The sequence below is a fragment of the Anser brachyrhynchus genome (genome assembly GCF_964034855.1).
Source record: "Anser brachyrhynchus genome assembly, chromosome: 3".
Classification (NCBI taxonomy): domain Eukaryota; kingdom Metazoa; phylum Chordata; class Aves; order Anseriformes; family Anatidae; genus Anser; species Anser brachyrhynchus.
The window spans coordinates 11502237-11517284 of record NC_137696.1 but is presented as its reverse complement, the minus strand read 5'-3'; the positions used below and the strand labels follow the sequence as shown (position 1 = coordinate 11517284).

General features: G+C 45.5%; 1 protein-coding gene across 13 annotated transcripts in view; it reads right to left on the bottom strand.

Annotated features, from left to right (window-relative positions):
* The window catches only part of RIN2 (Ras and Rab interactor 2), a 344774-nt gene that overhangs the window by 242455 nt on the left and 87271 nt on the right, over positions 1 to 15048 (bottom strand). For all 13 annotated transcript variants that reach the window (XR_013948440.1, XM_080584982.1, XM_080584979.1 and 10 more), the window contains one exon: positions 12866 to 13003. Coding sequence is in view for 9 of the 13 variants with exons in the window: in XM_080584979.1 (XP_080441105.1) it covers positions 12866 to 13003 (138 nt within the window). In the remaining 4 variants the exon portion in view is untranslated. The remainder of the gene's footprint in view (positions 1 to 12865; positions 13004 to 15048) is intronic.

Genomic DNA, 15048 nt, shown 5'->3' with positions numbered 1-15048 from the left:
CAGCTACAGAAGATACGACTTCTGCCAGACTCTATAGATAGGTCAGAAAACGTCTGCCAAGTCCATGAAGTCAACCCTCAATAATTGAAGGAGTTCCTGGTAAAAACAATGATGAATGCTGGAGAAAACAGCACCAGGAAGGGAGCACCAGCTAGCTCTGCTGAACAGCCTTCCTGCTGGCCTTGACAGGGGTGGGAAGACATGAAAAGTCAGTGAGGAATCTCATTTTCTGTGTCTTCTCTATTCCCATCCACCAGCCCACCCTGCTAAATCAGACCACAGGCTTGTAAAGATACCACACCTTGACTTCTGCTTTTGTAAAATGCCAAGGATGCTTAGATGGGATGGAGCCCAAGCCTGGCAGTGTATCTCCACATATGCATACCAAGAGACAAGGAATCTGTGTCACCTACATAGATACAGGAGCCATTGTCAACCTCTACACCCAAGTATCAAGGCTCCACTAAAAGGGTTTTCTGGTTCTGGTAAAGGTGGAAACCCAGCATGATCTTCCAACACTCAATTTCTATGACCTCTCCAGCCCTGATGCAAAGGCATGTCAATCCCACAGCTCATACTCTACCGCTCAGATTCACATAACCCCAAGTAGTGATGGACAGTGCTGTACATCTGTAAGCACGAAAATGAGCCGGCATCTCAGGAAAACTCCATTCATTAAAATACTCCAACGTTTGAATATTTCATTCAATACAACTTTTTTTCTAGCATACAAGCCCACCTTAGACTGTACTGAAGTTCTGGAATTTAATAGGCACTTCTGCCACTGCCATGATCTCCTGTGCCGTTTTATCCGTACGATGCAGACAGTCCACCAACAGAGGATATAACCCAAAGGAAAACAGAGAGCATCAAAAGCCATACATATCATCCTGTTGCAGTAAGTCTTACAGCTGAACAAACATACCAGCTTTTCTAGCATTCCTGTCCTTATTCTAACACTAAATGTCTTCAGGGCAGGGACTTTTCCTCTATAGTTCCTTTTCCAGCATGGGCAATGTGTTTATAGGTAAAAATGAAAAACCACCACACGTCTCGTCTGCTGTGTGTGTTGTCCTGTGATTGTGCCCAGAACAATGTCCAGACATCTCTGAGCACCTAAAGGTGACAACACGTAAATCTTTGCGCATGATGATGAAGAAATGTTGTTCAACAAGGCCAAGTGCCAGGTCCTGCACCTGGGGCGCAACAACCCCAAGCAGTGCTACAGGGTGGGAGATGAGTGGCTGTAAATCTGCCTGGCCGAGAAGGACCTGGGAGTACTGGTTGATAGTTGGCTGAATATGAGCCAGCAGTGTGCTCGGGTGGCCAGGAAGCACAACAGCATCCTGGCTTGTATAAGAAGCAGTGTGGCCAGCAGGTCTAGGGAGGTGATTGTCCCCCTGTACTCGGCTCTGGTGAGGCCGCACCTCGAGTACTGTGTTCAGTTTTGGGCCCCTCGCTACAAGAAGGACACGGAGGTGCTTGAGAGAGTCCAGAGAAGGGCAACGAAGCTGGTGAGGGGTCTGGAGAACAAGTCTTACGAGGAGCGGCTGAGGGAGCTGGGGTTGTTTAGCCTGGAGAAGAGGAGGCTCAGGGGAGACCTCATCGCTCTCTACAGGTACCTTAAAGGAGGCTGCAGCGAGGTGGGGGTTGGTCTATTCTCCCGCGTGCCCAGTGATAGGACAAGGGGAAATGGGCTAAAGTTGTGCCAGGGGATGTATAGGTTGGATATTAGGAAAAACTTTACTGAAAGGGTTGTTAGGCATTGGAATGGGCTGCCCAGGGAAGTGGTTGAGTCACCATCCCTGGAGGTATTCAGAAGACATTTAAATGTAGAGCTTAGTGATATGATTTAGTGGAGGACTTGTTAGTGTTAGGTCATAGGTTGGACTAGATGATCTTGGAGGTCTCTTCCAACCTAAATGATTCTGTGAAATCATTTCCTTTTCAGCATAGAGACAGTTTTGGCTGTAAACTGTCCACTTGGGCTGTGCTTCAGCACATCCATACCCAAAGGTATGTTCAAGGGAAGAGGACTGTGCTGTTCTGTTTTCATACAGAGGAAACAACATTTCAGAGATGACATATCAGCCAGGAGAACACTTACTAAGTACAGAATGCCTGCGCAGGAACCCAAGTACAATTGCAAAACTCCTCTCCCACGGCAAGAGAAAGTGGTATAACAACGGACCACATTTTTTCCTCCTCCTGTCTTCAAGCCACACCATGTATCAAGGAGAGCTTGGTTACCAAACTCTATTCACCAAGAAGACCCATGCTGGATAATCTCACTGCCTCATTTGAAAAATAAAGATGAGCAAATCTTTAAATGAAAAGAATTCAGAGAATTAAAGGAAAAGGACTTCAGAGCCTTGGGGAAACTGGTCAAGGGCTTGGGAGCACAAGTTGTGTTCTCCTCTATCCCTCCAGTTATAGGAAATAATGAGGGACTGGACATGATGAGCCAGCGGGTTAATTGGCTCCGAGCCTGGTGTCACCGGCAGGGTTTTGTTTTTTTTTTTTGACCTTGGGTCGATTTACATGAGACCAGGCCTGCTGACAACAGACAGGAATAGCTTTTTCCTCTGGCAGAAAAGGGTTTTAGGATGGGAGTTGACAGGGTTCATTGACAGAGCTTTAAAGTAGGTATGAATGGGGGTGGAATCGGGGACACTATAAAGGAGCCTGAATGTAACATGCCAGTTCTTGTGGGTGAGGAATGTGCTAGCAAGACCTCACAGTCTTGTGTCTTGGTGAAGGTTGGTGAAGGATGAGGATGACATAACATTTTGCAGGAAGGACACAAGGGTTGGTGAGAGGTTGGTAACTATGGAAACACCTGACTACGGTCAAGAGGGTATCAGGGCTTCTCCCGCCCAAAACGTGGCCCAGCTGAGGTACATTTACACTCATGCATGCAGTATGGGTAACAAACAGGAGGAACTGGAGGCCACCATGCTAGTAGGGAACTATGATGTAGTTGCCATCACGGAAACCTGGTGGGATGATTCCCATGACTGGAGTGTGGTCGTTGATGGCTACAAACTGTTCAGAAGGGATAGGCAAGGAAGGAGGGGGGGAGGAGTTGCCCTCTATGTTCGGAAGTGGATAGATTGTGAAGAGCTGTGCCTGAGAAACAGCCATGACCAGGCTGAGAGCTTGTGGGTGAAAATCAGGGATCGGTCCGGTAAAGGACACCTAGTGGTTGGGGTCTGCTACAAGCCACCTGATCAGCAGGAGTTCTTGACAAGGCCTTCTTGCTTCAGCTGCAAGAACTGTCACGCTCACAAGCTCTTGTCCTGATGGGGGATTTCAACCACCTGGATACCTGCTGGGGTAGAGGCATGGCGGGTTCCAGGCAATCCAGGAGATTCTGGGAGTCTGTTGAGGATAACTTCCTGGTCCAGGTAATAGACGGGCCGACCCAAGATGAAACCTTACTAGACCTGGTGCTCACCGATGTGGAAGAGAGCGTTAGAGAGGTTAAGATTGGAGGCTGCCTGGGCTGTAGCGACCATGCCCTGGTGGAGTTTGTGATCTTGAGGAATACGGGTCTGGCAAAAAGCAGAGTCAGCACCCTGAACTTCAGGAGAGCAAGCTTCCGGCTGCTCAAGGAATTACTGGCTGGGATCCCCTGGGAAACTGTCCTTGAGGGCACAGGAAGAGAACAGAGCTGGCAGCTCTTTATGGACACCCTTCTGAGAGCACAAGAGCTCTCCATCCGCCAGCAGAAGAAATCAAGCAGAGGAGGCGGGCAACCGGTATGGCTGAGCAAGGACCTGCAGCTTAAACTGAGGGGAAAGAGGGAAATGTACAGGAAGTGTAGGCTGGGAGGAATACTGGGGTGTCATCTGGATGTGTAGAGACGGGATGAGGAAAGCCAAGGCGCAGATGGAGCTGAACTTAGCAAGGGACGTGAAGAATACCAAGAAGGGGTTCTACAGATACAAAGGCAGGAGGAGACAGGCCAAGGAGAGTGTTCCCCCTCTGATAAACAAGAAGGGAGAACTGGCTTCCTCAGACATGGAAAAAGCTGAGGTACTCAATAAGTGCTTTGCCTCAGTCTTCACTGGTGGTCAAGTTTCCTAAGTCTGTCAGGATCCTGAACCTCGAGGAGAGGGTGAGAGGAGCAGATTCCATCCCACTGTGACAGTGGAACAAGTCCAGGTCCGCCTAAGGATTGGATGTGTGTAAGTCCATGGGGCCAGATGATATACATCCTAGGGTGCTGAAAGAGATGGCTGATGTGGTTGCCGAGCCGCTCTCCACCATATTTAAAAAATCATGGCTGTCAGGTGAAGTCCCCAGTGACTGGAAAAAGGGAAACATTACTCCCATTTTTAAGAAAGGGAGAAAGGAAGACCTGGGGAACTACAGGCCGGTGAGCCTCACCTCTATGCCTGGGAAGATCATGGAGCAGATCCTCCTGGAAGACATGTTAAGGCATGCAAGAGATAAAGAGGTGATCCGAGACAGCCAGCACACCAAAGGCAGATCTTGCCTAACCAATCTGGTGGCCTTCTATGATGGAGTGATGGCATCAGTGGACAAAGGAAGGGCAATGGATATTACCTACCTGGACTTGAGCAAAGCCTTTGATATGGTCCCTCACCACATTCTTCTCTCTAAATTGGAGAGGTATGGATTTGAAGGATGGACTGTTAGGTGGATAAAGAATTGGTTGGCTGGTCGCAGCCAAAGGGTTGTGGTCAACAGTTCTGTCTGGGTGAAGGCTGGTCACAAGTAGTGTCTCTCAGGGGTCAGTCTCAGGACTGGTGCTCTTCAACATCTTTATCAATGACATAGATGATGGAACAAGTGCACCTGCAGCAAGTTTGCAGGTGACACCAACCTGAGTGGTGCAGTCGATACAATAGAGGGAAGGGATGCCATCCAGAGGGAACTGGACAGGCTGGAGAAGTGGGCCCATGAGAATCAAATGAGGTTCAACAAGGCTAAATGCAAGGTGTTGCGCTTGGGCTGGGGCAGTCCCAGGTATGTATATAGACTGGGCAAAGAAGAACTTGAGAGCAGCCCTGTGGAGAAGGACTTGGGGGTCCTGATGGACAAGAAGCTGGACATGAGCCAGCAGTGCACACTTGCAGCCCAGAAGGCTAACTGTGTCCTGGGCTGCATTAAAAAAGGGGCGGCCAGCAGGGAGAGGGAGGTGATTGTCCCCCTCTACTCTGCTCTTGTGAGACCCCACCCAGAGTGCTGCGTGCCGGCCTGGAGCCCACACCACAAGAAGGACGTGGAGCTCTTGGAACAGGCCAGAGGAGGGCCACTAAGATGATCAGAGGGCTGGAGCACCTCTCCTATGAAGAAAGGTAGAGGAAACTGGGGTTGATAGCTTGGAGAAGAGAAGGCTCCGAGACTCCATTGCGGCCTTCCAGTACTTGAAAGGAGCGTATAAACAGGAGGGGGAATGCCTGTTTGTGTGTGTTGACAGTGATAGTTTAAAACCATTTCCCCTTGTCCTAAGACAGGGGAGATTTAGGTTAGAAATTAGGAGAAAGTTTTTCACTCGGAGGGAGGTGAGGCACTGGAACAGGCTGCCCAAAGAGGTTGTAGATGCCCCATCCCTGAAGGCATTCAAGGCCAGGCTGGATGCAGCTCTGGGCAGCCTGCTCTAGTGACTGGCAACCCTGCCCAGAGCAGGGATGTTGAAACTAGACAATCTTTAAGGTCCTTTTCAACACAGGCCATTCTATGATTCTACGAATTCAGAAAACAAATTTACACAAGGTGGTTCAAGTTTTGTTTTGGCTTAAAAACAAACAAAACACCACACCGCATACTTGCGGGTTAAGGTTTGCAGTTCAAACCAAAAAGTGCTTTCTAAATAAACAGTAACAAGCATAAGCAAGCAATATGGAAGAGTTACTCACTTCATAGCCAAGCACTACAAGTTACATTATCATAATCCATGACTCACTGGAGAAATATGGATAAAAGGAAAAGTTGCTGTTGAAATAAGCAAAGGAAACAAAAGAAATAGTTGCATAAAAACTTACTTGGCTATTTAAACGCTTTTGTGCCTGAGGGTATAAATGAATCTACCAAGCTCTTATAGTTTCTGTAGGAATCACATATTTCCTGCTATTACTGATAATGACTTTTAAATGGCACACTTAAGTAGGACTGTTATTTTATTTGCAGCCTTTTCAGCACAGGAGCAGCAACTAAGCACATGGCAAGCGGTAACACTGGGGGAGGAACATGATGACAGCTTGTCAGCAGAAACATATGTCAGCCCAGTGAAGAGCTAACTGGCGGTGGCACCAGGACCTCGGCTTGCCGCGAACAGTTACTCCTCAGCTGGCAGGCTCTGCCTGCTCCCCGCAGCTCTCCAGCAGGTAGGCAGGCAGACCAATCTTTGCCTCAGCCCTGCGGCTGCCAGGTGCTCCTGCTGCATAAGGGGACCCGTCCCCTCTGTCCCTTTGACCACGTTCTCAGTGCTATGCAAGCTTTGCAGTGCTGCAGACCTGTTAGTGACTCCAGCTAACACCCATCTGACCCTCCTCCACTTCGTTTCTTGTGCTGTCATCATCTACAGGAGGTCTCTGCAATAGGCCAAATGCAGTAAATGGCCAACATAAGCAAGTGACCAGACTGTGGTCACTTTCCCGTACTGCAATACAGCTCGACTCCCTCAGAGACTTCTCTCCTATTCTCAGAGGGCAGATCGCCTCTGGGAGCCTATCACATTTTTCTGGTTGTCCAGAGGGACATTGTAGGATCCCCCTGAAAGGGATCAAGCAGCTTCCAATGCAAGTTTCTAGACACATCACACCCCATCCCAGTACAGTCTGTGAGCTTCTCCCCACCCTACAGGAACAAGGCCTTAGCACAGCTCTCCTGTTAAGACTTAAAAATTAAGTCTTGACTTACAGCAACTTCCTCTGAATTTCTCAAGTACAAGCCAAGCTCCAAATTTGGTAGCACGTGGACCTGACCCAAAGCTCAAGATTAAATCAGCTGAAGCTTTTTTTTTTTTTTCGGCTTCCAGTGGGTCAGTCACACTTTTATACAGGACTACATGGTTAAGTGATACTTTGCCTGTAGTAACATGAATATTTCTGACTCTTTCCTCATAATTTTTTATTAAGAAACTTTTGCCAAGCCTAACCCCAAATCACAAGTGTTTAAACAATATCACCATTTTTTTAAGAATAAAACTTATCCACTCTTTTCTCCATCTGTAGTTCCATACACCTTCACACAGACACTGCAAGGACAAGATGGCATGAGAGGCCAGAACATTTGCTGCACGGTAGCTGTCAGATACTCCCATGAACAGCCACCAGGGAGCCAAGAGGGAAGGACTGAGCAGGTATGACTACAGGATTGGAAAATAAGGAAGCAGAAGACAAGACTACAGAGACTCTTTACTAAAAAAATCTATATATATATGTGTGTGTGTGTGTATTTTTTTTCCTGTTCTGCCTCCAGAAGCACTTAACACAATCAAATGCTACAGAAGAATCAGGGCGGAGCAAATATTGAACATTTCTTTTTTTCTTTCAGCAGGGCTCACAGCAGTAAGGCTGAAATTGACATTTACAAGCATGATTGAAGATCCTTAGATCCCACAGCAACAAGTAGCATAGTAGACTTGCAAAATAGGGGGTCATCTTTTGAGGGTAGGATCTCACCCTGGATTAGGGGATGCGTGCCCTGCCACCCACACCACCCATAGCGGAGCACCAGCCCTCAGAGACGGGCCCTCAGCGAGCCGTGCATGCAGCCTCCTACCCGTTCCGTATGCACTGACTGAGCACGGGAGCTAGCAGGAAGGCTGCTGTGCCATCACCACTCAGCTACCTCCAACAGATTTTTCAAAAGGAAACATAGTGGTCTCTTAATTGACATTTATTTCCAAGTGCCATATTGCTGGGCCCAAAAACTCCAGGGGTTCTGTGAATCAAGGCTATGTAGCACAGAACAAGTGGTGCATTTTAAATGTAACTGCTTGAAACAACCATGCTATCACGCCAATTGTAACAGCTTCACAGAGTGAAAAATTACAAGAGGAGGACCAAAAATTACAAAATACAGTCTTTAGGCTGGATTACGTCCATTTCGGCCCCTTAATATTTCTACAACATATGTTTCAAGTGAAAAGTCAGAAAAAAAAAAAACTCAAACCACTATTTGGAGCAGTTCTCATGATAAAATGCTAGTAGATAGTCCATTCAATAAACTACTAGAAAATAAAAATAGCAGCTGGCAAAAGTCATGCTAGGGTTTTAAGTGAGCCTGAAAACATATACGCAGTTAAAGAAAAAAAAAAAAGAAAGATGTTTCTTTTAGCATTGTGTTTACTGCCACCAAACTACAGTACCCAAGCAATGCAATATATAAAGCACAGTACACTTCAAAATAAGGCATTTTATCCTCGGCTCCACACACCCCAACATGATGCAAAACTGCCTTTTTTAAACCCTCCTTTTTGCCTAGCTGTACGTTTTCATAGACCTCAATTTTGAAAACATACAGGAGGAAAAAAAAAGAAGTCTTTTTACACGGCTTTTTCCTTCAAACCCCCACCAAAGGGAAGAAGCAGCACCTGAAGACCAAATGGACGTAAGTGAAACTCCTGTGGGGATGCTAAGGAGGATTAAGCTATGCCAATTCACAAATAACAAAAGACACCCAGGTTATGCATCCCACGTTGTATTATTCTCAGCAATACCACAATTTTAGCAATTGCCTCAATTTCCTTAAGCAGCACTGTAAAGGCAATCCCTAAGAAAAGGCAAAGAAAAACAAGTTTGGTGAATTGTTATGCTCATCTCTATGCTAATTCAGGTCTGTTGAATAATTGCCTAAAGTGACTAGGAAAATTAAACTAATAGTCAAATGTTAAATGTCACAGCACTGAAGAGGCTTTCAGGGTGAACTGAGGCGTAGCTGCATTACTTGAGCGTTCCCTAGGCTTCCAGCCATGGATAGGCTCTGTGACAAGAGGGGGACTCGATCGTTCTTGTGCACACCGAGACTGATAGGCTGCACATTTGCTACCCTAAGCCAACGACCTGTCATGTTTTTGACAAAACACTGTACTCTAGTGAACTTTTGCCCATTACAATATTATAATACCAAAACACACCTCCATCCCAAAAGCTACCCACCTCTAAGGTGAGACCAACCCTCACTGAGCATGTGCTCTGAATTTCTCGGAGCCTATACCTTTAAACAAAAACGAGAAAACTTTTTACCAATCATTCTGTGATAACCAAGATATGCTTGACTGGAGTCACTCAAGCTCCACCTAAAAGATAGAAAGTAATATAAATTGGCTCAAGAGAGAGGGGATGTCAGAGAAGATACCATCCTGACTCCTGGCATCAGTCGATAGGCTGAGCCTCTCTTCCGCCCCCACTGGGATGCCTTTGGGTGAGATTTGAACACTTGGTTATACTAGGTGTCTCTGTGGAAACCTAGAAATCTCTAGAGTCTTTGTGCCATTTAATGCATTAATAGTCAGGATGAGTACCTGTGTATTTCATGCATGCTAGCTTGCTTTTGCAGACAGTGAATTTATCACCAGCAATCTAAAGAACCTGTGTACCTGTTGCTGTAATAAATTGCACTTAATTGCTTTGTTCCTAGCCATGACAGTTCTCATTGAATGCAACTAGAGCGTTACGTTGTTGGAGAATCCGTGACCGTTATAGTTCAGTACCCGGAATCTGACCAGACCCATAACAGTTAATCATCTACGCCCCTTAACGCGACAAGGTCTCTATTTTCACTTCAGAGCTAGACCCTGGGCTTCAGGGCCTGATCTATCACCAATATCTAACACTAACACTGAGCCAGTGAAGGAAGGTCTTTAATGCCCTCAAAGAGTATTGAATCAAGCCTTCGATCAGCTTTGGTTAACAACAAGTACTAGTATCAAAATTGTACACTGATTTGAACCACTCCTACTCCTAACTATACTTTTACACATGAAAACTGTTGGAAACAGATGAAGTCTTCTCTTCGTAAAACAGAAGCCAGCAAACTAGCCAAAAAATGCTTTTCTACCCCCTGTAAAAAAAATCTGGAGAAGTGAGGGTGTGAAGGGAAAGGAAAGGAGGGCTTTCGCCCAGGAATCAGCTCTGGAAATAAGCGGCTCTCCTGCCCCAGCTGAGCCCATGTGTACGTGGAAGGAGTTATATGGGCCAAACAACAATATTGGGAACCAAGGAGATCAAATCAGCAAGGAGTGTTTAAAAAGAAACCTTTGATTCTATTGAATCAGTAAACTTTTAATACCAGCTCCAACCACATAGCTCACTGGGACAGCTAAAGGTGTCAACAAACACCAGCTAACAAGAAGTACTCAACAAACAAAACCCTCCTTTATTCTCTTTCTTCCATTTAGACAACTACAAATAATCAACGAGTAAAATAAAACAAGAAAATAAATCTGTCAGCTAGTGATGCAGTTAGTTTAAGAATACGATTTTCATCAGAAATGTTTTACCTCATCTTATTGCTAGTACTAAGCCAAAATCAATGACACAAGGGCAGGGCAGACAGGATCTCTGCTTGCTTTCTCATGCTCTAGGTCTAAACCTTCAAGTATCAGTGCATGTTAACTGCTCAGATGACAGATAAAGCTGCGTTTGACTAGAGCAAACCCAGCAGCCTATTTCCATCACCGGGTCCCATTTCAATTTACTGAATGGCTGTTTCTCTCCTTTGCATCAGGAAGAGAGAAACAGGACGACGTTGTATGGGCTCATGACTAGTGGCCCATTTTGTGCAAGATTCAGAAGTCTGGCATCACTGTGAGTCGCAGGGAAAATGGAGAATTTTGAAATTCTTCGCAAAGTACAACTAAGAACACTTTGCTTTTTTATGTTACCATACACAGCACAACAAACATTCAGAACAAGAAGACTTTTCTAAGCTATTAACAGCATTTCTTCTACCAGTTCTTCTTTCACTTACTTCATTAGCTGAAAAAACAGAACTGAAACATTTTGTGTGTGGCTTGAAGTCCACTGGAGTCAACAGATACCCTTCACAGACACTTCAGTAGAATCCTGCCCACATTCAACGCAATACAACTTGAACACTTCTGAATGCCATCCGGTATAGCAAATTAGTAAATCATTAAAGCTAATGTTCCAAAAGAAAACTGAAACAACATGTGGACCCCAAACTTTGTTACTTCTGTTTTCTTTCCTACAGTAATTCTAACGGGTTTGCCATTAGAGAATGTATTCTGTAGCAATTCCATGACAATTCAAAGAAAAAACAGTAACTCACATCAGTGTTTCTACTTTCTCACTCCTGAACACTATATAATGCACTCAGTAATTATTGTTTTATCTTCTGGGAAGGGGGGAGAAACACAACAAATAAAATCCCACACATTTCATACAGTCCATTTTATTTGGCAAAGACAGTAGAAATGGCTGAGGATGGTGGGACAGCAGACACATACTTGGGGAGGGGATTATTATACACATTGATGTGAGGCTGTAAGACAGAATCTGCACTACTCTGGAGATATGCAAATAAGTGAAGAGTGGAACAAGAAGAATTTTTGTACTAGTTTCTGCTAAAAAAATATGATCATCCATTTCTCCAGAAATGTTAATAAGGCTTACAGGAGAGAAAAAATTATATGCAGAGAAATGCAGCAAGAACTGTATTTATTAGAATTTTTCCTGGGGCACATAACCCACATAAGCCCTGAAAACCCTTCCACCTCCCCTATCTGAACTTTGGGGAAATGATGCCCAAGCTCCTCTGTGAAAAGGAAAAAGACTGAACAGCTTATGAAGCTTCCCCTTTTTACTAGTGATACACTACGATGACTTCTATTTGCATAAAGATAAAAACAACACAATCAGTTGGATGTAAATCAGAAAGATACCCCATCTTGTTCTTTTCCCTAACGTCCACAGAAAGATTTCTTTTTGTACAGGGTTTTAAATGATTTCTTCTTTTAATCAAGGGAAAAGAAAATAGCCTCTAAATAGAAGGGGACTCTAAGAATACTTAAAATACATTGAAAAAGGGTCCAAATAGCTCAGAAAATGCAAGCTGAAAGAACACATCATCTCATCTCCTACAGCTCAATAATCCCACTGACCCAAACAGTTGTGGTTCTAGCTGTATTTGGACCCCTGCGGCAGTGGGACACATGAAGCACATGAATATAGACAATACATGTTTGTGGCCACCTCCCCAGAAAGCTTCTGAATAAGTCAACCAACTTCAACCAAGCGTAGCAGAGCAGTAGAGTTTCAATGCCATCAAGTTCCTATGAGTTTCATAAAAACAGGAGTCATAGAGATGAGGACAACCCCGGTAAGGTCCTTCTCTGAGGAAAAATCTATGTTATGATCTAAGCTCTATTTCACATCAGCTAATCAACACGGAATTTCAACTGTGAAACTTTAATCTACAAACTAAATTTCTTTGGGTCCACTGCTTGCTGGAACCACAAGTACTAAAGATATGACTACATACTAATATCACAAATAATACTCCTACTAACACATATATTCATTATGTAAATCCCACCGCAAAAACTGCATGTAGTGTTTATGCAATAAACACAGACGGCATTCCTCTTCAGATCTCAGCACTGAGCTTTTTGCACAAGTCTCAAGATTTGACTGTCAGCATATGTTAAATGTTGTCTTGTACTCTAGCTGACAGCAGGCCCTCTTCTTATCCCCACCCACAGAGGGGGGTACAAGATCCATATGGTGCACAAGGAAAACAACAAGGATGTTTATAGACCTAAAAATAAGGAAAAGCTTTTGGCAGTATAGGTGAAACTAGTACAGACATCTGGAAGTAAGAAAGCCAACCGTAAGACCGAGGGGCTGGAAGCAACTTTCACTCCTACCTGGTTCAGTGCAATTTCTGACATAGAGCTGCCCCCCATCCTCTGGGACCTCAGTTGTGTTGTCCTCATTTGCTTGCAGTAGCTGTCTCCCACTCCATTTGTCATTGATTTCCACAGAATAGCTCAAAGCATCATAACCTAAAACAAACAAACAAAAAAACCCAGCAGATACATGAAACTGCACAGGAAAGGTGACTTGTAATTCTGTTCCCAGATGTTTAGAGCACCCAAAATATTTGCATTTCAGACTCAGTGCCCCTTGCATTAAAAACAGAGGCATTTCAAACCCCACTGGAAAGGTATGCTGCTGCTAGCTCTACATTCCAGCTAGTCCCAAAAACACGAGGAGTGTAGGGTGTTTACGTGGCAAGGTTTTGGTAAGGGGGCCATAGGGGTGGCTTCTGCGAGAAGAATCCAGAAGCTGCCCCATATTAGATAAGGGCCCTGCCGCTGGCCAGAGGCAGGCCAATAAGCAATATTGTTTGCGCCTCTGTGAGAGCGTATTTAAGACAGTGAAAAAACTGCTGCGGTACAGCAGCTAGGAGAGGGAGAGGAGTGAGAAACAGCCTTGCAGGTGCCAAGGTCAGTGAAGAAGGAGGGGGAGAGGTGCTCCAAGCACTGGAGCAGAAGTCCCCTGCAGCCTGTGGTGAGGCCCATGGTGAAGCAGGCTGTCCCCTGCAGCCCATGGAGTACCACAGTGGAGCAGGGTTCCACGCTGCAGCCCTTGGAGGAAACCACAGCGGAGCAGGTGGACCTGCACAGAAGGAGGCTGCAGCCTGTGGAGGAGCCCCACCAGAGCAGATTCTGGGCTGGAGCTATAGCCCGTGGAGAGGAGACCACGCAGGAGCAAGCAGTCTGGGGGAGCTGCCACCTGTGGGGGACCCAGGTTGGAGCAGTTTGCTCCTGATGGATGGACCCCGTGGTACAGACCCATATCTGGAGCAGTTCCTGAAGAACTGCTGCCTGTGGGAAGCCCACACAGGATCAGTTCGGGAAGGACTGCATCCCGTGGGAGGGACCCCACGTTGGAGCAGGAAAAGAGAGTGACTGAGAAGGAGCAGCAGAGACGAAGTGCTATAGACTGACCATAACCCCCATTCCCCGTTCCCCTGCACCACTCGGGGGGAGGAGGTGGAAGAGGGTGGATGGGGGGAAGGCATCTTTGGTTTCTTTCCTTTGTTTCTCACTTCTCTAGCTTGTTAGTAATAGGCAATAAATCTTACGATCTCCCTACTCTGAGTCTGTTTTGCCCATTACAATAATTGTTGAGTGATCTCCCCATCCTTATCTCAACCCTTGAGCCCTTTGTGTTGTATTTTCTCCCCCTTCCCCTTTGAGAAGGGGGAGTGAGAGAGCGGCCATGGTGGAACTCGGCTGTCCATCTGAGTAAAACCACAAGGAGTCAGGTCCATTCCTTCACAACTTCACTTATTGAAAATGTTCATAGTAAAAGTGCATCTAAAATCTCACAAGGAGTTTTAAGTGCAAAATCAGTTTAAAATTGAAGTATCATCCACTGTTGCCTGGAAAAAAAAGAAAAAAAAAAAATCCATGAACACCTACACAGTTCATTAGCTCTGTAGGCATCTCACTGCTCTTCAGTACCACAGTACCAGCAAAAGTCTACTGAATTTTGCACATGGTGAGAAAACACTTCAGCCACTTCTGTTTAGGATTGAGATCAAGCTGGCTGCTGAATGAGGCCTAAGAGAGGCAGGCTTTGACACAGAAGACAGGTAGGCTTCTCTGTGATCAATAACATGCTCAGCAGGTGCTAGGAAAGCTCTGCCTGCACAGAGCATGTGGATTCTTGTACCTGCAGAGGCACAGCTCAGCTACTTGCACCATGCCAGGGAACAGGAGAGGGAGACTGCAAGGGAGAGGGTACTGAGGTGCAGGAGCAATCACCGTTTAAAATTATGCCTTGTAATAAAGGTTGGAACAGCTATTTTGACCAAACTGGTCAACAGGGACCCATTTCAATATCTTCTGTCCAATGCAATGTCTTATTTCCATGTCAGTGGAAAGGCTCCTGAACCTGCTCCCCATGGGCCAGCCAGCAGCTTTTCAATGCATTATGAAGCATTCATTCATAAACATGAAGTGTACAGCTTCCTTCAGGTTCTGCTCACAGAGCAGAAAACAACTGAAAAAATGTCTTTACGAGAATATGGCCATATCTA